The sequence below is a fragment of the Chanodichthys erythropterus genome, chromosome 19 (assembly GCF_024489055.1).
Source record: "Chanodichthys erythropterus isolate Z2021 chromosome 19, ASM2448905v1, whole genome shotgun sequence".
Classification (NCBI taxonomy): domain Eukaryota; kingdom Metazoa; phylum Chordata; class Actinopteri; order Cypriniformes; family Xenocyprididae; genus Chanodichthys; species Chanodichthys erythropterus.
This window is the reverse complement of record NC_090239.1, coordinates 19,235,995-19,260,936: the sequence shown is the minus strand read 5'-3', so window position 1 is coordinate 19,260,936 and position 24,942 is coordinate 19,235,995. Positions and strand designations below refer to the sequence as shown.

The 24,942-nt window shown below is 36.8% G+C and overlaps 1 protein-coding gene across 12 annotated transcripts in view; it reads right to left on the bottom strand.

Moving 5' to 3' along the window:
* snx29 (sorting nexin 29) overlaps window positions 1–24,942 on the bottom strand; it is a 212,957-nt gene that overhangs the window by 172,604 nt on the left and 15,411 nt on the right. For all 12 annotated transcript variants that reach the window (XR_010892595.1, XR_010892593.1, XR_010892594.1 and 9 more), the window contains exons 9-14: window positions 24,713–24,831; window positions 24,407–24,500; window positions 24,211–24,293; window positions 18,519–18,582; window positions 17,601–17,729; window positions 11,320–11,405 (exon numbers count right to left, since the gene is read on the bottom strand). Coding sequence is in view for 9 of the 12 variants with exons in the window: in XM_067368585.1 (XP_067224686.1) it covers window positions 11,320–11,405; window positions 17,601–17,729; window positions 18,519–18,582; window positions 24,211–24,293; window positions 24,407–24,500; window positions 24,713–24,831 (575 nt within the window). In the remaining 3 variants the exon portion in view is untranslated. The remainder of the gene's footprint in view (window positions 1–11,319; window positions 11,406–17,600; window positions 17,730–18,518; window positions 18,583–24,210; window positions 24,294–24,406; window positions 24,501–24,712; window positions 24,832–24,942) is intronic.

Here is a 24,942-nt window from a genome sequence, read left to right as displayed (position 1 = left end):
TCGGCATTATGATTGGTTAGATCGCTTGTCAATCAAACTCCCGGCAAAGGGTGGCAAACAAGTAGTTACAAAATATTACAACAAATAAAAGCTCACCAAATAATTGCTGTTAATTAAATGGTAACAGTTTACAATAAGGTTAAATTTGTTAAAATTAACTCAATAGGTATCACAAACTAACAATGAACAACAATTATAATAGTATTTATTTATCTAGGTTAATCTCAATTTAATACAATAATGCATTTTTGACATTTTAAGTTGTACAAATTAACATTAGCTAATATATTATAAAAAAAAACTAAATGAACAAAGAACAGTATATTTATAAATATAAACATTAACCTAGATAAGATAAATGCTGTAAAAAAGTTTGAGCCCTGTAGTATGCCCTGTTTAGTCGATGATACCTAATTCATTTAAAATTGTCAATGAATTGGATCTTATTATAAAGGGTTACCAATGAATAAGCAAATGGTGGCGACCTGCATATAATCAGAATTGACCACATGTACTTTCTGTCTGTGGCTTTACTGTGCATGGTATTCCAAAGAATTTCTAAATAAAGTCCTCATAATCTTTATTCAAAATGTAATTCTTTTTTTGAAACTCTTTCTCCGTTATTATAATTCCTGATGGATAAAAATCCCCCTACTTTTTCTTTTTTTGAATATATTGTTTTTCTCTGAAAAACAGATTGCAAACAATTTAAAATTAAAGCTATGGTGATCAACAAATTTTTAAATTCTGTCTGCAGTTTGACACGGCTATAATGCAACACAACAGTCATGCTTATTAGTTTACAATTAGTTACGCAAAAGAAGACAACAAACACAAAAGTTCTGGCTCCCAAACGCTTATCAAGTGCAAAAACTTGCCGGCAGCCATCACCTTTTCAGTCTGGCTGCTAGGTTAACAAGAAACGGTTCAATTAACCACGATAACCATCATGCATGTTGAAGAGCTTAAGTCGCCACGCTGAGAAGCGCATTAGCATGGGCCAGGTACAAGCAGCCCCTGCTTTTACTCTTCATCTCCTCATGGTTTTTTGAAGCATGGCCTGGGGACAGGCAGAACGGCCAGCCCTGCTTTGATAAGAGCAGAAGCGCCAAGCTGCTTCTCTGATGAGCGCAGGTCTGTTTGAGCATAGAGCTTTCCTGGAGGGCCTCAGCATGGTATAGGCCTCAGAAGTCCAGCTTCATATGAATAATGTCAGATAAGCAGCTGCTACTCACCAGAACGCAACTGTTGCATTGGTTCCTTGTGCTGCCTACAATCTGTTGCCCTCTACTTCACCCTCACTGTATAGATGTCATTGTGCAAGACGAACACAAAGTCAGTGATGCTACAGGGAGCAGCCAAGGCATAAACACAAAAAGTTTAAGGGCTTGTTCGTGCTGGTATAGAGAGGATAAGAACATGCCGGGGGCAAGACTCCAACCCACACAAACAATGCAAAGAAACATTTGAAACGGTATATTACCAATATTTTGTACATTTCACCTTACCTACAGTTTACGTTGTGTGTGATGTGTTGCATGACATGAGTTCATTATTCAAAATTGTGTGTGACCATTTCAGAAAAGCAAGTTAATTGCTGTTATATTCTTGAACAAATTACGATATATAATGATTATGTCTTGAAATACATGGATGTATATCTAGGTATTTATGTCTTGAAATATATGCGCTGATATGTGGCAAATACTAATAAACATACCAGTAAGCAAATAAAAATACCAATAATTATTTTCCTGTTTTGTGAATAACCGATGGCCAATATTTAAATTATTTACTGCAGTATGATTAATTTTTAAAGAATAAAAAAAACGCATAACAATAAGATATTTTAAAACATATTTAAAAAAAGTCTTTTATGCTCACCAAGGCTGCATATTTGTTCAAAAATACAGTAAAAATAGTAATAGTATGAAATATTATTACAACTTAAAATAACTCTTTTCATATATTTTAAAATGTATGCTATCTGATGGCAAAACTGAATTTTCAGCAGCCATTAACTCAAGTGTTCTGTGTTATATGATCCTTCAGAAATCATTTTAATATGCTGATCTGATGCTGAAAACACATTTATTATTATAATCAATGTTGAAGACAGTTATGCTGGGAACTGTGATACATTCTTTTTCAGAATTCTCTGATGAATAGAAAGTTCACATGAGCTCTATTTATTTGAAATAAATAAATGTTTCGTAAAATAATACAATAAATGTGTTGAGTGTCACTTTTGATCAATTTAATGCATTCTTGATGAATATCTTAATTTCTTTAACAAAAAAAAATAAATAAATAAATAAATAAATAAATAATCATACAGACCCAAGCAGTACAGGGCTCCTGACTAAGATTTGAGAGCAGTTGCTCCTGTGTCACCAAGTTTTACAGATGGTAGCACCAGCAGCTGATTTGGTAGCAGTATTTTTAATCATAAAAGGTCATTTAATCAAAAAAATGACTATTATTTTACATTAATAAGTGTAGTTACTAATAATATTTCATATTTATTTCTCAGAGTTGAGATGCAGATAAAATTAACTTTTATTAACAAAAACATCATATTTAAAAAAAAAAAAAAAATTATATATATATATATATATATATAAGGCATTTGAAATGGCTAATAAGCAAATAAGTGCTCCTCTGCTGCCACCTAATGGTTATAGTGGCAATTTCAAGTCTTTTTTTTTTTTTAAACAAAAGTGTTTGTTTGCCACCAAGTCTTAGTTTCACTACATTTGAAACTTTTAGTTTTACAAAAGGGGACAATCTTTGAAGGATGAACAAATAATGTTTTTGGTCATCAAATTAAATATAACATTTAAATTTGATCAGCTTTGAAGTGCTGGATAAAACAGTACGAAGCACTTGTTGAAAGTCTTTGAAAAGTGCTTGAATTTCACTTTAACAAATGGTTATTCAAACCCTGAAAAGAATAATAAAAACATTTGACTATTTCTGCCAAATACCATGGTTAGATTTAGCATTACTACATTAAATGCATGGCGAATGTTGGTGATTTGTGGACTGAAAAGCCTTCTATTATTTGTATGGCACAATGTTTCTCCATGTCAGCACTGTTTGATCTGACATCTTTAGTTTATAACAGAGAATTCTTTGCTGAATTTAAATTGTAACAATGTAATTAATTCTGCGGTCCACGCTGCACAGCCCAAATGAGTAGCACAGTTTTGTTCTGCTTTTGTTTAGTTTGCTGTTTGATATTTCTAATATGCAACAGAAACGGCCGCTCTTGGTGGAGCTGCTGAACGTGTTGGTGACCTCTAACAAAATTTATTTACACCGGCAGGAAATAAGGTCACAAAATGCGCCCATTTGGTCACAGTCCGAAGCCCTGTAGTATGCCCTTGTAATAGATATGTGTATCAATTTGGTATAAATCCAGAGTTATCAAAGCAGGCAACACAGAAATTTTAGTGTCAAACCAAACCTGCTGCACAACCACTGTACCATAGCTCAGAGCCTCAGATAAAAGAGTTTCTGATGTCTTTATTTACCTAACTAGCTTTGTGCTTTTTATTCAAGATCGAGTCTCATTGAGATAACAGCTTGAGTAATGATGGGCAAATGTAGTCCACCCTCTGCCCTTTTTACTCGCTTGTCTGTTTCTCTCTCTCGGGTAGCACGGCAGGACCTGAATCACAAATTAATGTCGGTGTCACACTCTGACTGTCAGAGGAGATCTTGAGGTCCACCATAGCCAAGAACCAGAGCGCCCGCTCTGTCGCCGGAGGGGAGCAACTGTGGAGTGTCGGAGGATGGCTTGACAGTAAATGAAAAATAACCACAGGCAATAGAAGCCATCGCTGTCCAGGTGCTCCCACCGAGGTATCTGGTGTACACCTGCTCAGCCTCTCTATCTTTAGGCACGACGGCAGTGCAATAATGGACACGGCTTGAGCCGAGAGTTATGAGGTCCCTGTTTAACCTGCGGGCGATGATTAAAATGTTCATTAACACCGTTCATTAACAGGTGATCAGGTACGTCATCCCCCTTGCCGAAGACCACCTGGCCCCACCTACGCGGCCGCTCATCTCCGCTCTGCTGCGAACGCACCCCCTCTGATTAATAAAGACCAAGCTCTCTCAAACACAACGGGGATCTGCATTAGTCAAAGTAAACACAATAACCCACATTACCCACACAAGGCTGCACACTCATCTACACCTCTCCACCAAAGCAGAGGCGCGAACAACAAAACGGCTTCACTTCCAGAGCCCAACAGGGACGAGTAAATACAATCCGCCGTGTAATGAATTCGAAACATGAAATTATTAACGCTTTTCTGGCTGCACTAGTGAAGAATGGCCTTCATTGACTCATTAACTGTGGCTGTCATCGGAGAGAGGCGAAAGCCCGCCACGTTTATTCATTTTTAAATAGCACCCTGATCCATTTCCTGAACTAAGATTCATTTAGCTTGTCAGAGGCTCAAACAAATTAATGCATTATAAGTCAAGGAGGGCTGATGAAGCAATGAATCCATCACATCCAATTTGAATGCCAAAATCTTGTAACATGGGATACATCCAAAGAGTTTGAGAGTGTACAATAAATGCAATGAAAAGAAAAAAAAAAAAATTGATAAATTTTTTAAATTAAATCACTAAACACTAAAATCAATTGTTTTAAATGGCACCAATTAATTTAGGCATCACAACATTAAAATGTACAGTATACATTTTTTTGTTTTTTTAAGATTAACTTTAATTGAGCATTATAACATGGCAAAGGTAATCTAGGGTCGGTAAGATTTTTTTTTATTGTTTATAAAAAGTCTCTTATGCTCATTACTCCAGTGTTCAGTGTCACATGATCCCTCAGAAATCATTCTAATATACTAATTTGATTCTCAACACATTTCAAGGTGCCCTCGAATGAAAAATTGAATTTATCTTGGCATAGTTAAATAACAAGAGTTCAGTACATGGAAATGACATACAGTGAGTCTCAAACTCCATTGTTTCCTCCTTCTTATATAAATCTCATTTGTTTAAAAGACCTCCGAAGAACAGTGATATTTGTAAACTGTCTTTCTAAATGTTTCGTTAGCATGTTGCTAATGTACTGTTAAATGTGGTTAAAGTTACCATCGTTTCTTACTGTATTCACGGAGACAAGATTTTCATTTTTAAACACTTGCAGTCTGTATAATTCATAAACACAACTTCATTCTTTATAAATCTCTCCAACAGTGTAGCATTAGCCATTAGCCACGTAGCACAGCCTCAAATTCATTCACAATCAATGTAAACAATATAACAGTATACAATACTCACATAATCCGAAGCATGCATGCCGCATGCATGGCGAACACTTTGTAAAGATCCATTTGAGGGTTATATTAGCTGTGTGAACTTTGTTTATGCACTGTTTAAGGCAAGCGCGAGCTCTGTGGGCGGGGAGCGTCAGCATTTAAAGGGGCCGCACAGCATAAATCGGCTCATATTTAATGATGCCCCAAAATAGGCAGTTAAAAAAATGAATAAAAAAAAAATCTATGGGGTATTTTGAGCTGAAACTTAGACACATTCAGGGGACACCTTAGACTTAAATTACATCTTGTAAAAAAAACATTCAATGGCACCTTTCACATTATTATCGATACTGAAAACAATTGGGCTGCTCAACATTTTTGTGGAAACTGTGATCATATTTAATCATCTTCTTGCTAAAATAAAAACACTTTTTTTTTTTTATTTAACACAAGGCTGAGCAAACCACACTACTAACCAAGAGCATAAGTCTTTCATTTGGGAGGTGTTCTTATTTTCAAAAAAGGTAGACTTGAAAAGTATTTAAACTTCTGAGACTGTGTTAGAATGCAGCACAGCATTAGAATGCTAATTAAAGCAACACTACTTATTATATAAAAAGGAAAATTATATAAAAACACTAAAATTATATAAAAAGGAAAAGTATCTAGATAAACTAGTCGACCTTGCAAATTGACTAGTTGGTAACTGGACGACTGGTCAACCACTGTGAGCCATTCAGTTCACGCTACACAGATACAGATTTATCTATTATAACAAGCTACAGAACTACCTTTCATCGTCTGAGACAAATGTAGTGTTCTCTCAGCTCGGGTTATCCCAAAACTGATGACTCTCCCTTTGACCCATATTTCTAGAGAAAAGGAGAAAAAAAAAAAAAAAAGAAAACCCCAGCTGCTTTTGCTCTCTTTGCAGCCTCTGAAAGTGACAAGACATTTAACCTCCCTCATTTGCATGATTTCCTGTTCACTTCCAATGCCTAATAAAAGAATATTTGATATGGGAATGAAAAAGATTCTTCAATTTCACATTTTGGTGGAGCGAGGCGTTTATCTAATTGCATGCTCTAATCCAACACTTGCAAATCCGTGATAGCAGTTCAACTTTGGGGAGACACAAGAAATTCTTTTTAAACATATCATGATCTCAGAAGCGTGGGTTCACGAAAGATCACATCGGGAGCACACTATCATTAAAGCAAAACTTTCAAAAGAGCTCATATCGTGTGCGCACAGTCTGACAGGACATGAAAAAGGCTTGTATTGTGCGCTTGTATATCAATTTGATATATCCCAACCATCCTTTTCAGTTGATGTTCAACATCAAAGTCATAGTACAGTACGGACACATAATTAGGCAAGAAGACATGGAGGGAAGAACCATTTAAGCCCTGTTCTACAACCTAGTGAGCTACCTCGCTGTCTACAGCCTACATAGGCAGCATCCTAATAGTCATGGAACCTGGGGCAAACAGTCCTTCCCTCCCTTGCCTCACAATGCTTTGGTCCACTGCCTGATTTCCTTTACCTCACCTACACACACAAGTCTGGTGCGAGAGAACCAGTGTTGCCAGGGTCACGGTTTTCCCGCACAATTGGGCTATTTTTATAGAAAATTTAAAGAGCCACGGGTTGCAGAGGTACTTTTATAATGTATCGCGGCCGGCAAAAAGTTTATCTGTAGACAAGGAAAATGAAAAAGATTTTACTACTGTGTATTAACCTTGATGAATAACTGGCAACCTAAGGACAGAGGAAAGACGGTACATTTGACATCACAAACTATTATGCGAGTTTCACCCACAGCAGAGATTTTAAGGCTTTTATATGGTAGAAATGAATGTCACAGCCAAAGCATGTCACTTATAAGTCTGCATGTTCTGCTTGTCTCTGTGTGAATGAATGTCATTGTTTCGTCTACAACACCAACTTAAACACACGTCACGCTTACTGCATTACATGAACTTCAGTCACTTCAGAGCTTTCTTCACCATTTCATTTGGAAAAACACAACAAATCGCCTAAATAACACGGCGATAAGCCTATGTGTGAACTGATAACTCATATTTAAACAACTATAGCTTCGTGTTGTTGACCAGATAAAATGACAGAGAAAAGAAAAACAAATTTTGGCTATATTATGTGTGTTCTTTTCATAAATTGCTCTTGTGAAATATATTTATTGTCCCCCCCCAATTGTTAGTTGAAATTTATGTACCTGATTCCCTGTGAAAGATACATGAAATACCTCTGGTAAAATGTGGCTAAAACAATGTAGAATTTGATTAAATGAGGCAGTACAATTACTATGCCTAACCTTCAAATTGAGAGCGTATCTTTGATGCTTTAAAATGCTGCCTCCATATGCAGCTCACTAGGTTTTCAAATGGAGTATTAGACTCACATGTGGTGGCCTCTATTTTTCTAGTTTTTTTCTTGCAACAATGGAGAAAGATAGAGAGAAAGCCGGAGAGAAAGCAGAAGGGGAAATTTGCATCAATAGTGCTGCCTGGTGCATCCAACAAGGAGCCATAATAGACCTGGCATACACAGCATGATCCGGCCGTATAAAACTCTTCATTAGACATCCGTTTGGGGTTTCTCAGAGGCTCAATCTCCTGTAGGACTGCTCTTCCACACACAGATCTGACTGATACTCTAATAGCGCGCCGCAATGACGAGCTGGGAGAGCTGTGACTGCTGATCTGTGAAGATGAGCATGTATTGTCAAATCCATTAAAGAGATGCAAAGCGCAATCATAAAGGTTCACAACCAATTGTTGCTGGGTGTACATCCCCCCAGTTAGCTGGATTTATTGGAGGGCTGAGACATACAACACACACAGAGATTTTGATAAACTCTTCTCATTTCAGCTCCTGTAAGGCACACTTTTACTTTGCATATAAGAGCCGTGCTACCACATCTTACAATCTTCATCTGATGCAATCTGTTGATGAAATGATGTAGAGATAATTGAAATTCCCACCATATCGCAGAAAAACTGTGAAATTATAGACACAGGCTGTTCAAACATATGACAGCATCCCACTGAGGGATGTCATGTCATTCATCACACACATGCTAATAGTCTGCAGCAACGAAGGAACAACTGCAATGCAATATTTCAATAAAAGTTTTTTTTTTTTTTTAATTAGAAATATTTTTGGGCTCCTTACAAACCCTCCAGGGGCTTGGAATGTCTGCAGATTCACCGCATCACTGCACAGATAACGACGTTTTTTATTTAAAATATAATTAAGTCTTTTTCTCAACAAAAAAAATCATGTTAATGTGTTTGACTTTGATAAAGTGGTTTTATCTGGCAATAAGTTTTAAAAAAGTTTTTACAAGCTTTTAAAAAATTACTAACCACCAATTAAACGAAAATGGCTGCATGTCACAGAATCTCAAGAGGTGGCCACATTTCTTCAAACATGCTATAATAGTATAGGGTTGCATGATATTGGAAAAAACTGACATTGCGATAATTTGTTTTTCTGCGAAATACATTGCGATATAGAAATAATTCACCGGATGACTTGAATAGCTTTATTTGGAAAGAATTTATCATTCTATGATGATTGGGGTGATTTTTTAGGTGAGTGACTACCCAGAGAAAATAATGAACAAATTGAAAGCATAGATAAATTTAATAGAACAAAGATGCACATAAAATACATAGTATTTTATATTTTTCATGTAAGTCTAACAGTATTCAGGTAGAGAAATTGAATAATCAGATGTATAATAACTTCCCTGTATAAATTACAGGGATGCACAGATAGCGATACCAGTATCGGTTTCGGGCCTGATACCAAGCTCATGTACTTCTACCGTACTCATAAAAATACCCCCGATACCAAAGACCGATACTTCATGTGATGTAACTGACAGATTTTTCTGTGTGGAAATACTTCAAAATTAATGATGACAACCCACACATTGCGAACTGCATGCAAATCGCACTGAATGACACAGACCAGAAGCGCGCTCTCTCTTCTTGCACGCGATCCCAGTTCTCTCAGACAGTGTGCGATCAGTTCTCCTTGCGCCTGAATGGTCAAATGCGCGAATGTCTATAGTTGTCAAAATGTCCATCGTGTGGAGTATTTCACGTAAATACAGTCGGTTATGGATTAAGTTGACGTAAACATTAGGTGAAAACAGGATACGTGTCAGTATTACATCCATAGATTCGGTCTTAAAATGACAGTAGCCTAATTAAATATTTGTCTGTCATTAAAGTTAATAAAAACAACAAAAAATGTTAAATGAATATAAATATAGGTAGGTTAAAAAAGAATGTTTTTTTTTTTATTATGACTTTGGTAATTATGCCCTTTTAAGGTTATTGGACACTGTGAAATTTGTGCTTTAAGTTTGTGACAAGCACATAAAAATTATTACTTTTTTCATTGGAGTAATAATAAAGAAGCTGTCCTATATTCATTAGTCTCACTGTGTTATGCTTGGAAAACTGCGACATCACCAAAAAAAAAATTAATAAATGTATAGGCATCGGTATTGGCGAGTACCAGAAAAAAACAAATATTAGTACTCATACTCGGTCCTTAAAAAATGGTATCGGTGCATCCCTAATAAATTAAATAAATAATCAGTGTTAAAACTACAAAAGTGATTATTCTCTTTGTGTTTTGTTGTTTGATTAACATTCATGACACAGAAAGCAGCAGGAATATTAAGCTGCTGTCACTTTAAGACTGAATGCATGGATCCAAAATACTGTTACATATCCGGTTTTCTTTCTCAATTATTTAGTTCATCTAAGCCATAAGCAACTGTTTAAACGTTTTTTAAAATATGCAATATAAGTCTAAGGTGTCCCCTGAATATGTCTATGACGTTTCAGCTCAAAATACCCCATAGATTTTTTTTAATTAATTTTTTTAACTGCCTATTTTGGGGCATCATTAAATATGCGCCGATTCAGGCTGCGCGGCCCCTTTAAATTCTCATGCTCCCCGCCCACGGAGCTCATGCTTGCCTTTAACAGCATAAACAAAGTTCACACAGCTAATATAACCCTCAAAATGGATCTTTACAAAGTGTTTGTCATGCAGCATGTCTAATCGCATAAGTATTTGGATGTTTACATTTGATTCTGAATGAGTTTGAGGCTATGCTCCGTGGCTAAAGCTAACATTACACACTGTTGGAGAGATTTACAAAGAATGAAGTTGTGTTTATGAACTATACAGACTGCAAGTGTTTAAAAAATGAAAATAACGACTAGTCTCCGTGAATACAGTAAGAAACAATGGTAACTTTAACCACATTCAACAGTACATTAGCAACATGTTAACAAAACATTTAGAAAGACAATTTACAAATATCACAAAAAATATCATGATATCATGGATCATGTCAGTTATTATTGCTCCATCTGCCATTTTTCGCTATTGTCCTTGCTTGCTTACCTAGTATGATGATTCAGCTGTGCACAGATCGAGACGTTAATACTGCCTGCCCTTGTCTAATGCCTTGAACATGAGCTAACATATGCAAATATTGGGGGAGTACATATTAATGATCCCGACTGTTATGTAACAGTCGGTGTTATGTTGAGATTCGCCTGTTCTTCAGAGGTCTTTTAAACAAATGAGATTTATAGAAGAAGGAGGAAACAACAGTGTTTGAGACTCACTGTATGTTTTTTACATGTACTGAACTCTTGTTATTTAACTATGCCAAGGTAAATTAAATTTTTAATTCTAGGGCACCTTTAAGTCACTTGAATATTTAAACTGACAGGACCTAAAACACATTCAAATGATAAACTTTCATTGAATTATGGTCAAACTTTGCAATTAATCTGAGAATCACATGCGTTTTGAACTGGGTGTCTGGTCCGTACGGATTAACGATCCCTATACTTGACATTGCACATCCTGCGATGTGACTATTGCGGATGCGCACATTGCAATTTCGATGCTTAAAGGATATATCATGCAGCCCTACTATAGTATGAGAACACTGCCTTACCGTCATTTCCTTGGCTGCCTTCCCTTTTCAGCATTTGGACAGCTCCAACATACTTCTTCAGCTGAACCTTCAGAACCTCATTCTCTCTGCAAAAATAAAAATATAAATATAAAAAGAGAGAAAAAATATGCACAAGAAGCTAATTTGTTTGACAAAAAAACAAACCATTTTAAATTAAAAAGTTAATTTAGTTAAAAAAAAATGAGCAGGCTCTCAGAGATAAACTAAAGGAAGGCAAAGCTAAACGTGCTATTAATTAAAATAGGTTTAATTCTTCAATATTTTTAAATGAAAAGTTCTTATAAGATTGATCATATTCTGTATGATCATGTTAATAAATGATAAACAAAAACAGTAGCCTGACCATTTGCAGTTTAGGCCTCAAATATAATGCTGAATGTTAATAATTACTCTTTAACTGATTCACAGCCCCAATTAAAATATAACTTCAACATTATTTGTAATAACAGCTTGCATGTTCCAGAACATAAAACAGAATTGCACCACTGAAACAAATCTTTATTATACTTAGATCCTTTTATGCATTATTTTTCTGTATTTTCTATTAAAATCATCCAACACAATCCTGGCATTCAGGATATATGTGCAGCATGCATGAGGAGCCCATTGAGAGACTCCCACGGTAAGCCCTCCACTGAATTCAATTCCAGGAACTGCTTTACACAAAGTTTAATAAGGCCGTTCCAGGCAATGAGATGTGTGTGCGTACGCATGAGCACTTGCTTACAATGCCTGTTACTGGTGGTTTGGGAAAATCAATCAGAATCAATCCAGGTTGTGTTACTGTGAAAAACATTCCTTCCTATTCTCCCAGGACGCCTTTTGTAACTCGCTTATCACTGCCCATTTTATACCCCAATAGACGGAGAGAATGAAGGAGATCCAAAGGCGTCTGGCAGGCTCTCAAAGGAGGGGACTCGGTCGTTTTTCGCACCGGCGAGCTGTGCACGATTCCGCAGCGATTTAATTAAAGTTAATAAGTGACAGCTTCTCTGTGGGGAGGACTCGGCAAGTCAGGTGTGCCACATTGATCTTTTCCATTGCCCCTGCAGAGAGAGCCACAGTATGCACACATGCTATTGTATTCATATTGGAAGACTAACATCGAGCACAAGAGGGGGACTGCTTGTGTCCCTCTGAAGGGCTTATGGGTCACATAGTGGTCTACTTAACGAGTTCCACTTTGGACAGACACATAATGTCATTCTCTTCTCTTCTAAAGTCTAAAAAGATGTGCATGTATAAATCATTTATCCATATCATAAAAAGGTCACTGTTCATAAGTCAGTGGTTTCTGGTGGTTTAAAATAAACCTTTTAACTTCAATCAGGATTTAAAATTGGCCATTCAACCGAGACTGCCTTGCTGTCAGTCCCTGAAGCTCTATGGATTGCGAAAGCTGATTCCAAATCATCACTTCTCATTCTGCTAGATCTATCTGCAGCTTTCGACACTGTTAATCATCATATCCTTCTGTCCACCTTCATCATCACTTCATCAAACCTCTTTAAATGATCCAGAACACAGCACCGCAACTGGTCTTCAATGAGCCCAAGAGAGCCCATCACACCTCTGTTTATCTCTCTGCACTGGATACCTGTTACAGCTCGCATCCAGTTCAAGACATTGATGTTTGCATAGAACAGCTACGGGCTCTGCATCCTCCTACCTCCACTTGACGAGTCCACATCCCTCTAGAAGCCTAAGGTCTGTCAAAAATGTTGACAAGACTAAGTTTCATGTAACATCTGTTTAACTTATAACATGAAAGCAAGGTTAATAATATAACTTGGAGAACAAAATTTTCAGTTTTACTCAAATTAGGGTGATGCAAAAATGAATACATCCCACTAAAAGTCTCTGGAGCAAAGCTAAATTTTAGACTACAAATGTCTAATATAACAAGAATTCAGCCACAGGTGAGTCTAATTATTCATTATAATCGACTGTCTGCTGGACCCCTGTGTAAAAGGGTGTTAAAACCCCTTCTCATTTCATGCTGTCAGCAATGACACAATATAGAAGAGAAATGTCACAAGACCTGAGAAATAAAATAATTTCTTTACACCAGTAAGGTGAAGGCTACAAAAAGATCAGCAAAGCTTTACTTATCAATCAGAATACTGTAGCAAAAGTGGTACACAAATTTTAAAAAAGATGGAACTGTACCCATCTCACAGAGACATCCAGGTCGTCCACGAAAGTTAACACCTCGACAGGAGTGTCTTCTGATGAGAAAAGTTAAAGAAAATTGGCATTCAAGTTCAGTGCAGTTATCTAGAGAAATAGAAAGCCAAACTGGGGTGACTATTTCCCATGACACAATATGGCGTACACTGCAGAGAATGGCATGCATGGGTGCCGTCCACGAAATAAGCCTCTCCTAAAGCCCAGGCACAAAAAAGCCCACCTAGAGTTTTCCAGGGCCCATGCTGACAAAGATGAAGACTCAGTACTCAGAAGTCAGTACTCTGGAGATAAATGTTTTTGGAACTGATGGCTTCAAAACGGTATGGCGTCAGAAAGGTGAGGAATACAAAGAAAAATGCATGGTGCCTACAGTGAAACATGGTGGTGTCAGTGTCCTTGTGTGGGGCTGCATGAGTGCTGCTGGTGTCGGGGAGCTGCATTTCATTGATGGCATGATGAATTCACAGATGTACTGCTCTATACTGAAAGAGAAGATGCTACCATCACTACTTGCCCTTGGTTGTCACTTTTCCAACATGACAATGATCCTAAACACACATCTTGTTGGATGGCCATTGTTGGATTTCTGAAGAAGAACAGGGTGAAAGTGATTCAGTGGCTCCTGATCTGAACCCAATCGAACACCTATGGGGAATTCTGAAGAGACAAGTTGAGCATCACTCTCCATCCAGCATCCAGTCTCTAAAAGAGGTCATTCTTGAAGAATTGAAAAAGACAGATGTTGCAAAATGTCGCCAACTTGTTCATTCCATGCCTAGAAGACTTGGTGCTGTCATTAAAAATCATGGAGGCCATACAAAGTACTAGATGTAGTAGTTTTTGTTGTGGGGTGTACTCATTTTTGCTCAAGACTCAAGATGTCAGCGCCATATTGGCACACTCGTGGATTTAATTACTACAAGGGAAGAGAGTGAAGGTGCATCGTCCATCTCTTTTTACAGTCTATGGTTGTGCCTCACTAACTTCAATAAACCATGTTGAATGCATAAAATGCATTTTTTCAGAATTCTATAGATTTTCCTTCAGCACTGCAAATGTAAACAAGGCCTGGACATGACTATGCATGACACCAGTCTAGATGCCCTTCCCAAAACCCATTTACATCTCCCTAAGGCTACAGGTAAATAAAATGTCAAACACCACACTGGCATTATGCAGCAGCTGCTACTATATTAAGTGTTACAGAATTTAGCAATTACAGCCACAATGGAGGTCAAATACATTTCAATGTAAAACAGAAGAGCACGGTCTCGAAGCGACAAGTAAACTAAACAATCTTGCAACGGTAAATACGAAAGGGTCGGCTGGCGGCGATGCTTTCGGATACATTACTGAATTGACTTGTAAACGAGGCCAACTCTGTGTCAGTCTGCCTAAACAGGCTGAAGAAAAGCAAGTGGAGGGATGCACCATCCAGGCACAGTGCAGATGTCACCAGCATGATACCAAGTGTGGTTTTCTCCCCCATAATCCTCTCTTTGACACAGCGTCATACTGACAAGCCTGCCTCCTGCTCTCGGCCGCTGTCCTCCTACTGAGCTAAATTAATTTGTTCATTCACTCCCCACATTATCCCCCTGAGGAACCACTACATTAGAGCTGATGAAATGCTCACAAAAGCAAGATGTCTCTCCTAATAATCCAGCAGCACTTCAGGGAGACAAAAACCCTGGCAGCTCGGGAGCGTTCGGTGAAGTATTATTCTGACTGTCAGACGCTGCCACGACCATCCCTTCGTCTGTTTCTGCTCGTCTGGTTAAACCTGGATGTGATGGCGTGGGAGAGGTTTGTGTTGACAGGAGTGTGAGTGTGAGAGCGTTTTGGCCTCTTGCTGTATGGATCCCGCTTTCTTAAATACTGCCCACTGAGCCAGGCTGAATCAATGGAGCTAAGCCCAAGAGCACGGCTCACAGGTGCTTCCTCTGAGCGCACAGCCGCATCGAGCAATTCCACACCTTATTTTTAGTCTCTATCGACTGGGACAGATTAGGTTTTAGTCAGAAAAACTGACTGGACTCTCAACTTTTCAGTTTGCAAGATTCTGAGACAGGAAGAAACTGGAAAGACTTTAGTTAGAAAAGCATGCTTTACTTAATCAGTGGTAATCAATTTGATGTTGCTCATATTTGAAGTGAATTAATATATGAAACACTTGAAGGTTTCTGATGACTTTGAGGATAACTGCAACAATGTTAACGTACACCATTCTGTGGTTAGTCTCAGCAGCAAACCTTTTATGTATTTTTCTGATTTTCTCCATAGGCACTTAAGAACATTTTTCAATAAAGAGTCATAAGCCTTAAGTCCATAAAACTAAATCAATCCACAAGATTAATCACCACATTTGATTTGGCAATGAAGATTTATAAAAGGTAAAGACTTTATAATTATAAAAGACTGAGTGAACTAATCAAGGACTATGAATTATGTATATAACTGTTCAAAAGTTTGAGGTCATTTATATATTTTAATTTATTTAATAAGGGTGCATTAAATCAAAAGTGACAGTAGACAAAAGATTTCAGATATTTCAAACAAATTTTTAACTTTCTATTCATCAAAGAATCCTGAAAAAAATAATCATGGATTCAAATATTGATAGTAATAGTAATTAACTGTTTTCAAATTGAGCAACAAATCAGCATATCAGAATTATTTCTGCAGGATTATGTGACACTGAAGACTGGAGAAGAGGAAAAGAGCTTTGCAATTGACTGTACAAATAGATTTGACAAGAAATCTAAGCATATTTTTACAGACTGCTGAAAGCTACCGAAAAACAGAAGCAAACGGATTGCTGCAATTCACAGAAACAACTGGACTCCAGGCAGAGAAACATGGATTTTCAGTCATCATTTTATTTCAAAATGTTGGATTTTGGGGTAAAATCATACACTATATATTGTATTGACAACTAATTAATTAAATATTTACCGTCTTATATTCTGCATAATTGCAGAACTACAACTTTTAGGGCTGGACTATATGAGGATAATATAGTCCGATATTAGGGCTGACCGATATATCGCATGCGATTGTCACGCGCATTTCGTCAGTAAACCCGGTTCCCTGATTACCGCAAAATCGCCATCGCCTCCTTTCAAATTGAGCGCCATTTAATAGACAGAGCCGTAGATCACTGACAAGCTACGCAATATCGCGTTCATTATCGCAGATGAATCGTCTTCATTGCATGGCATATTCACTTAGATCAATGTTATATATATATATATATATATATATATATATATATATATATATATATAAAAACACTGATATAAGTGATATAAGTGAAAACTACCTGCATTTACAGGTATGATGAGGGAGCGTCCAGCTGAGGGGGCGTACTCCGGGAAGAAAGTGACGTAAGTGCATTCCCTATATTCAGCTTTACCATCACAGGAATAAATAACACTTTCAAATGTATTAATAGAAAACAGTTGTCTTAAATTGTATTAACATTTCATAATATTACTGTTTTTACTGTATATTTGATTAAATAAATGCAAACTCGGTGAGCTTGAGAAACCTCTTTCAAAAAACCCAAACTTTTAAATGGTAGTCTTTTAGAATCAGCTAGGGGTTTTTAATCATTTTAATGTATTTTCTGAAAACACAGCCAACCTTTATGCTCTAACACTACAACATTTCATGTTAATTAATGCCAGCTAATGTTAACCTCTAACTAGTCTCCACAACACACAAAAACTTGGCATGCCGCGGTTCCATTTTTTCACTCAAAACTTCTCTAATTGGTGGACCTATCTTCAGAATCATTGTACATCTCTGAGAATTCAGCAATTGAACATACAGAAATCTAGATAACGTTACTTATGTCCACAAATACTGTTGTTTGGCAACCTCAAAGCTCAAGTCTGTAAAGAACTTAAAAACCTAAACTAAAGGGGAAAAAAGAAACTACAGTGTTTCACATGTAGGTCAGATATCCGCTTTCTGTCTAAGTAGGTGGTGTTTGGCAAGATTAAAAGGTAGATTAGGCTTTAGGCTGATAGTCTGCCTATGTGAGACTTAGTCTCAAGTGAAATTACCTCATGAGAGCTTGGACTTTGGCCGCATGTCTCTCCTCTAGCTCAGCCAGTCTCTTCTTCAAGCTGTCCACCTCCTGCCTGAGCCCAGCAGAGTGCTCCATCTCTCCATCCAGGAGACTGCGCAGAGACCTGTGCCAAAGAGTTTAACATCATTAAGACACACACACATCTGACCCACTTTTTCTTAGCAGTCTTTAATGACTACCAGTGCACAGGATAATTACCCAGCTGCACATTATTGACTGTGCACATCATGGCACAAATGGGGTACAAAATAAGGCCTGATACTCAGTGAAACTCAAGTACATTTTTTTAACAAAGGGTCAGTGAAAGGAGACACTTAAATCTCAATAATATATATAGTTTATAATAGAAGTTATTTTTTTTATTTATATGCAGTTAGCAATTTTTGCAATACTGTAACAAATAATGGATGAATCTAATTAAAAAAAACACCTATATACACAACAATTCAAATATTTTAGGTCAATAATGTTGTCACATGATCTTTCAGAAATTATTCTAATATGCTGATATGGTGCTCAAGAAACATTTCTTCTTATTATCATTATCAGTTTCTTAAATAGTAAAGAAATGTATAATGACAAAAGATTTCAGTCATTTTTTGAACAATTCAATCATTCCTTGCTTAAAAAATTTAAATTTCTTTTTTTTTTAAATGTATTGACCCCATTTGAACAGTATTGTATTTGAATACTTTACAATACACATTACATAAATTACATATATTAATATATAGATTGTAACTGTAGAAATTAACATTACCTAAGATTAATAAACAAGCAGAACAAATTTCTGAAAATTGTTAAAACCATTCCCACCCAAATGAATAGGTTCCATATAAATCCATGAATGAGCAAAAGGTACAATCAGTGAAGATGGTAAAGAAATTCTTACGTGTTCTGCTCAGTGAGTTCATCTTTCCTGTTCATCATGGCCACAATGGCTTGCCGCAATTCAGCTGTGGGGGGAAAAAAACAATGTTATAAAGGTATCAAAACCTACTCAAAATGAACAATGGCTTTTGTCCTCAGCCAACTGAGAAAAAAAACACGACTTCTGAACAATAAGACTCAATATCTCAGTGGGATTTAATGTCCCACACCTGTCTTCATTCTTTCAATAAGAGTTACTGTTTTATACCACTGACATTTTCATTTGTATAGCACCACAGAACTAATAAAGAGAACTATGTGAGGCTTAAAATACCAGCCTGACATTAATTTCTTTAAAATGAAGGTGACGTGAAAGGGTAAGGCATTTATAACACAGCCATAAGGGGAGCCTCTGCACATTTTGTCTCAAAACACATTAGTCTGTGAATAATCCAAGTGAAACATAAAGCTCTGACTGGGAAGCATTATTACAGCACTTCAAAACACTTTCGAAGCACTCGGTATAGTCTAAATCCAGACTTTCATGGTGAGTGAAGGGGACAGAGAGAGAGAGAGAGAGAGAGAGAGAGAGCCTTTGTTGTCGTTGCACTCTCAAAGCTGGATAACCTGGCACTGGGTAACCTAGATAACCCCTACAAGACGGCTCCAAAAGACAAAGTCTGAACACTCCTATCAGTCCATTATCATTTAATGAATCTCAGAGGAACCGCAGGCTTGGACAGAGTCATCTATATAAACCTGGCTAGCCTGATCCACATTTAACAAGCTTAAAGTACTCTCAGCAAAAGAAAGTCAAAGATGTCTTTGTTATTTTTATTTTTTTTTTTTTTTTTTAGAATCAACAACATTGGTATCTTTGAACAGCAATATAGCTAAATTACTGTCTCTCTAAGAGAAAAAGCTTATCAGACCACCAGAGATCCATTTGGCAGCCATAGGCGTAATCAGAAACTGCTTCAGTAAACTTGTGTGCAATGTCCCTTTCAAAAACTATTTCCAGAAAATGGTTACAAGAAAAGGACTAAATTTGTTTTAAGGAGTCATTTTTCTGTGTGTTTTCTGTAATGAAGCTGGCCAAGTGATACACTCAAGGCACCAGTAGTTGGGTATGGGAATTAGATTTTTACACATAAAAAAAAAAAAAAACCACATACAGAGGTAGGCATGCAAAATATTGTCCCAAATGAAATAGTAAATGAAAAAAAAAAAAAAATCCTGAGGCAAAAAGCAACTCTTAAAATTTAGAAATTGCACCTCTCAACAAAATATAACGACCCTTAAGGAACAAACAAACCCAAAAACAAATCATTTCAGTAATAAAACCTGAACCAACTCCAAAATAATAGTATCATACAAAAGTACTCAAAATTAAAGTAGTATGTAAATTAATAATAAAAACTGTTACAAAATATCTCAAGGGGTGAATAAGGGACCCCGCCTCATAATGAAATGATACAGTTTAATTTCCCACTGGAGCCACAAACATAATTAAATGAGGAGATGGCATCCTCAGCTTCTTTATCGTTGAACATTAGCATTAAGCTCAACTTGGATCACGTGTTGTTACAATACCAAAATATCAGTAGTCGGTACCAATGAAAGTAAAATTTCACAGTTCTTGGTACTAATTTACCATAGCAAAAACTATTGGAACAATTTAAAAATTTGAAAATAAAAAATCTAAAATTGAATTATTTAATAATTAATGCTAATAAGAAGCAGATAAACATTTAACAAAAACAGCATGTACCCTTCAAATAATTGTTAGGTCAAGTGAAAAGTTAGTAATAAAATGAAGAACAAAGAATTTTTTTTTTTTTTTTTTTTTTTGTCTTTTCCATTGCTATGGTTTTCACTTTCAGTACTGCATTTAAATACATTTGTCACTCACAAAACATTTCAGCATGTAGTTAGCAGCCTTAAAAATAAAACTTCCTTCAAATTGTTATATACCGATTACTGATCACTGAAAGCGGCATTGGCTGATAGGATCACCGATACCAATCACCAATACCAAATCACCGATACCAATCACCAAAATAATTAATACTACATGATAAAAAGAAGGCTTCAAATAGATCCACTGGGGTAAAATCCAAAGATTTCACTGTAATAATTAATCCTACTAAATCTACTAAAGAGCAGTGAGTGATTTTCTCTTTGTCTTTTGTCATTTGATAAATATTAATGACAGACGGCAGCAGGAAAATTAGGCTGCTGTCACTTTAAGACATAATGCATGGATCCAAAATACTGTTACACATGCAACTTATTTCCAAACTGTTTATTTTCACTTAAGACATAACCGACTATGTTTAAGAAAATACAAGCCAGGCATTTTGATATATTTCTCTGTGTATTTGACCCAAAGCACAAAGTTCACTTTGCTTCTCCATGTTCCACTCCGTCTTGGAGAGCATACACAGAAAGCCGCTTGGGGAACAGTATCTCTTTCGCAGCTTAATGCAGTTTTAATAACTCTTTATTATTAAGCATGTCCTGCAATTTAGCAGCAGTAGACTGCATTTTATGACAATAACTGATCTAACTGACTTGAACGTTAAGTTTTGACTTTTAGGGAGGAACGAAAGTGCACCCCTGTGAAGCAGCAACCTATCAGCTGCTTTTCAAGGGGAGTGAAATTGGGTTACTGTCTATATAAGCTAAACTTTTAACATTATCACAATGTTCACAATACTCAATAACGTCAGCATAATGTTCAAGGTAATATTCAATGTATCACCTAGCCCTTCCACTCAATGCCAAGACTGATAAATCAGAATTGAGTATTCCAGAGAGTTGGGTAAATAAGTTTTCTTATAAGGACTGTTTGAATTGGCTGCCTTGTCCTATGTGCTTATTGGACTGTTTCACATAAATTACAGTACAAGAATTCTATACATAGCAGAACTATATTTAACAGAACAAATCAAACAAACTGTTTGTAAGGCTGTTTTCACCCACACAAAGGATTTTAAATGTGCAGTGCACTACGTGCTTGTAACAGTTATGCTACACTGGACCACAGAAGAGTGTATGTGTGTTGGAGAGGGATCTGGAGGAGAATTCTTGCGGATGAGCCCGCTCCCTCTCCCATAGCCCCTCATCTGGAGGAGGAGAAACACACCAGGGTGAGGCGGTCCAAGTATGTTTGTAATCCTGAGAGGAAGCAGGCAGAAGCAAGTATAGGAGGCAAAGCTTTGACTTGCTTCCAGAAAGCAAGGTTCACAGACAGAAGTCTGAGACACCTGGCATTAGTTCACATTTAGCACATAGGCTTTTCATCAAAGGCTATTTAAGGTGTATTATCTGCATGGAGATTCCCTCTGGAGTAACCTGAGATTAACAGTCTGTTCAAAAAGCACAATGGGGTCACCTCTACTTGGGATTGAACCTGAAGCTTTGATACACTTATGTAACAAATTGGTTCGATACACTATACTGATCTCACAACACAATACTCTCATGATACTTTAAACAAAGCCAAAAAAGTTAAAAAGGTACACTATGCAACTTTTGGCCCTCTAATTGTTAAAAAAATAAAACTGCATGCATTTTGCGGTAGAACATTGTTTTGGTTGTGCTTAGTCTCTGAGTGACTGTGCAGATGAATATGACCCTTCACAACATATTATGCTTTATAATGAACTCTGTTAGAGAGCTACATATGATAATTTATCTGTTCATCTCTGTTTAACTTTGACAACATTTCAAATCCGAAATTTCAAGTCCTTGTTGTCTCTGAAAAGTCAAACCAATGTTGATTTTCATTTGATTACAAGCTCTGTCGCACTTCCTTTTTACCAGCAGACTCTCCTCTGTTTGGTGTTTTTTTTTTTAAACGAAAACTCAGATTCTCCGGAGTTTCAAGATTTAGCTGCTCCATGTCATTAGCAATGGACTAGCACATAGTAATCACATAATATACGGATAGAGGAGAAACAGTATCAAAAACTTGATAATTTTAGACCTAACATGGGATCATTCCAAGACATGTGAGAAAGTGTACCAAAACAAGCAATTAAAACTTTACTGTCTTATATCAAAATGCACAGATTACAGTCGAGCTGCACTTCTTACCCTTTTCATTCACTTCCTTTCCCGGTCACTCGTAAGCGAAGTAACATGGGTTTGTTCATTCAATAGCATTCATCACAACTGTTCACGTAAGACACATCTGAAACGCATGTTAGCACCAGGTGGAAACGGTAATGAGTCTTGAATGAACACTTGTGATTAGATCAAAGACTGTATATCGCAATTAATTTTTCACATTCACAATGTATGTCACTTTTTTTTCCTTTTTCTAATTTCTGCGCCATTAACATCGGCGAATGCAAAATACAAAAAGGTTTTCGCAAGCAGTACCCTCGTCTTCCATTGGTTGGACAAACGGATATTGCCATCAATTATGATAATGTTGCCAATGTCGTCAAACATGTTTCAACTTAAAGTTACAATTTACCCCCAAAAATTGAATGCTGTCATCATTTACTCACCCTCATGTCATTCCAAACCAAACCTGTATGACTTTCTTTCTTCTGTAGAACATGAAAAATGATATTTTGAAGAATGGTGGTAACCATACAGTTTTGGTAACCATCGACTTCCATTGAATGTATAAAAAAACAGATTTCTCAAAATATTGTCTTTTGTTCTTCACATAAGAAAACCATACAGGTTTGTAATGACATGGACGTGAGTAAATGACAACCGAATTTTCATTTTTAAGTGGAGTATCCCTTTAAGAATGTCTTATATTTGTTACTGCATATAAGCAAACTAAGATGTTAACCAAAACCCCCTTCTTTAGCACTAAATAAGTAAAATGGCACATAAATATGATGATCAAGGTCAAAAAGCTATCTATCATATAGCTCATAAAAAAAAAACTAAGGAGAAAACAGCATTTTCAAGCCTTGAAGGTAACGTTCGTTGTATCCATAATCAAATAGCAGTTAATGGGTTATTAAGGCATACTGAGAAAGCCATGTTTGATCTGAAATTGAATTTTACTCAGGGTCTGAAAGCACAAGCAGATTCTGGCACTCTTGCATGGAATATTTTCTGGCTTTCATCTTTTCTCGTTTTTATTTTTGAAAGCTGAAGTATAACTGGATCAGTCACCTCCAGCCCCATCTCAAAGTTGTGTTTTGTCCAGACAAAAGACAGAGAGAGAGAAAGCGGAACAACATGAGAGTGTTTCACACTGAACCAACAGTGCCCTCATCTGGAAAGAGGAAGTATGCATGGGATGAATCAAAAGAATAGAAATCCCATCAAAGTCCAGAATAGTGTCTGTGCCTACAAGTGTAGCACGTCTAAACAGCACAAAGACGATAAAGTGTTAGATTACCATAATAATTTACAGTTTCAAAGTCGTGTTTTCAAAGGCAAAGTCATATGGCCAGTATTTAAACAATGATTAAATCGGTCTCACATCTGCGCCAAACCACTAGACAACAGAACTGTAGTCAATGCAAATTACCTCAATGATGCCATCTGTCCACAGCACAAATCCTCAAAGGCCTACATGCTTTAGATGAAGCTCAAATATGCAAAAACTATAGTTAAAGGAACAGTTCATTTAAAAAAAACTCTAAGTTGTAACCTTCAAAAATAAAATAAAACAAACTAAAAACAAAAGAAAGAGATCTCCGGACAATGATAGGGTTTATCTTGAGTTGACTCACCAATGGTCATGGACTCAGGAAGGCCAGGGGTCGGCAGAACACCGGTCACGGGAGCAATCTGTGCCGGTGAGTCGGGCTCCATGCTGAGACAGCAAAGGTTAACACAGACAATAAGCATCAGTCTTCAAAGAAAAAATTGTACTAATTGAAATCTTACACCAAAAAAAAAAAAAAAGAGTTCTTTTGTATCAGACACCTGAATTGGAGTTGGCTTCGTTTTTCACTGTCAGTTGGTGGGCTTGAGCTCTCCTTCTGTCCATGAAATTCAACATTCTCAACTGAACTACCAGCTGAAAGCACAAAAAATAGCACATTTTCTCCATGCCAGGACCATAGTCATACATTACACACTCAATTAAATAGTGCTACATTTAAGTTAAACTCATACGTTTGAACAATCAGAAGACATAAAAATACCTGCCACATCTATGTGAACTAGAACATGAAAATATAGCAAGATGTCCCTGAGTAAGCACAGTGTCTGACAGGCTGTGGGTCTGACCTTGGTGTGTGTAGGGCTCGCTGGAGGCCAGAGGTATGAGAATGTGCGAGTTGTCATTGTCTGTGATGACTTGCCTTGGACTCCATGTAGAAACACTGGATAAACTCCCCACAACCATCCTATGCAGAGTAGAATGTGATGGTCACACCTTATTTTATTGTGTCTTTGTTACAATGTAATTCCACAAGTAAGTACTAAATATTAATTAACAACATATAATTACTATAGTG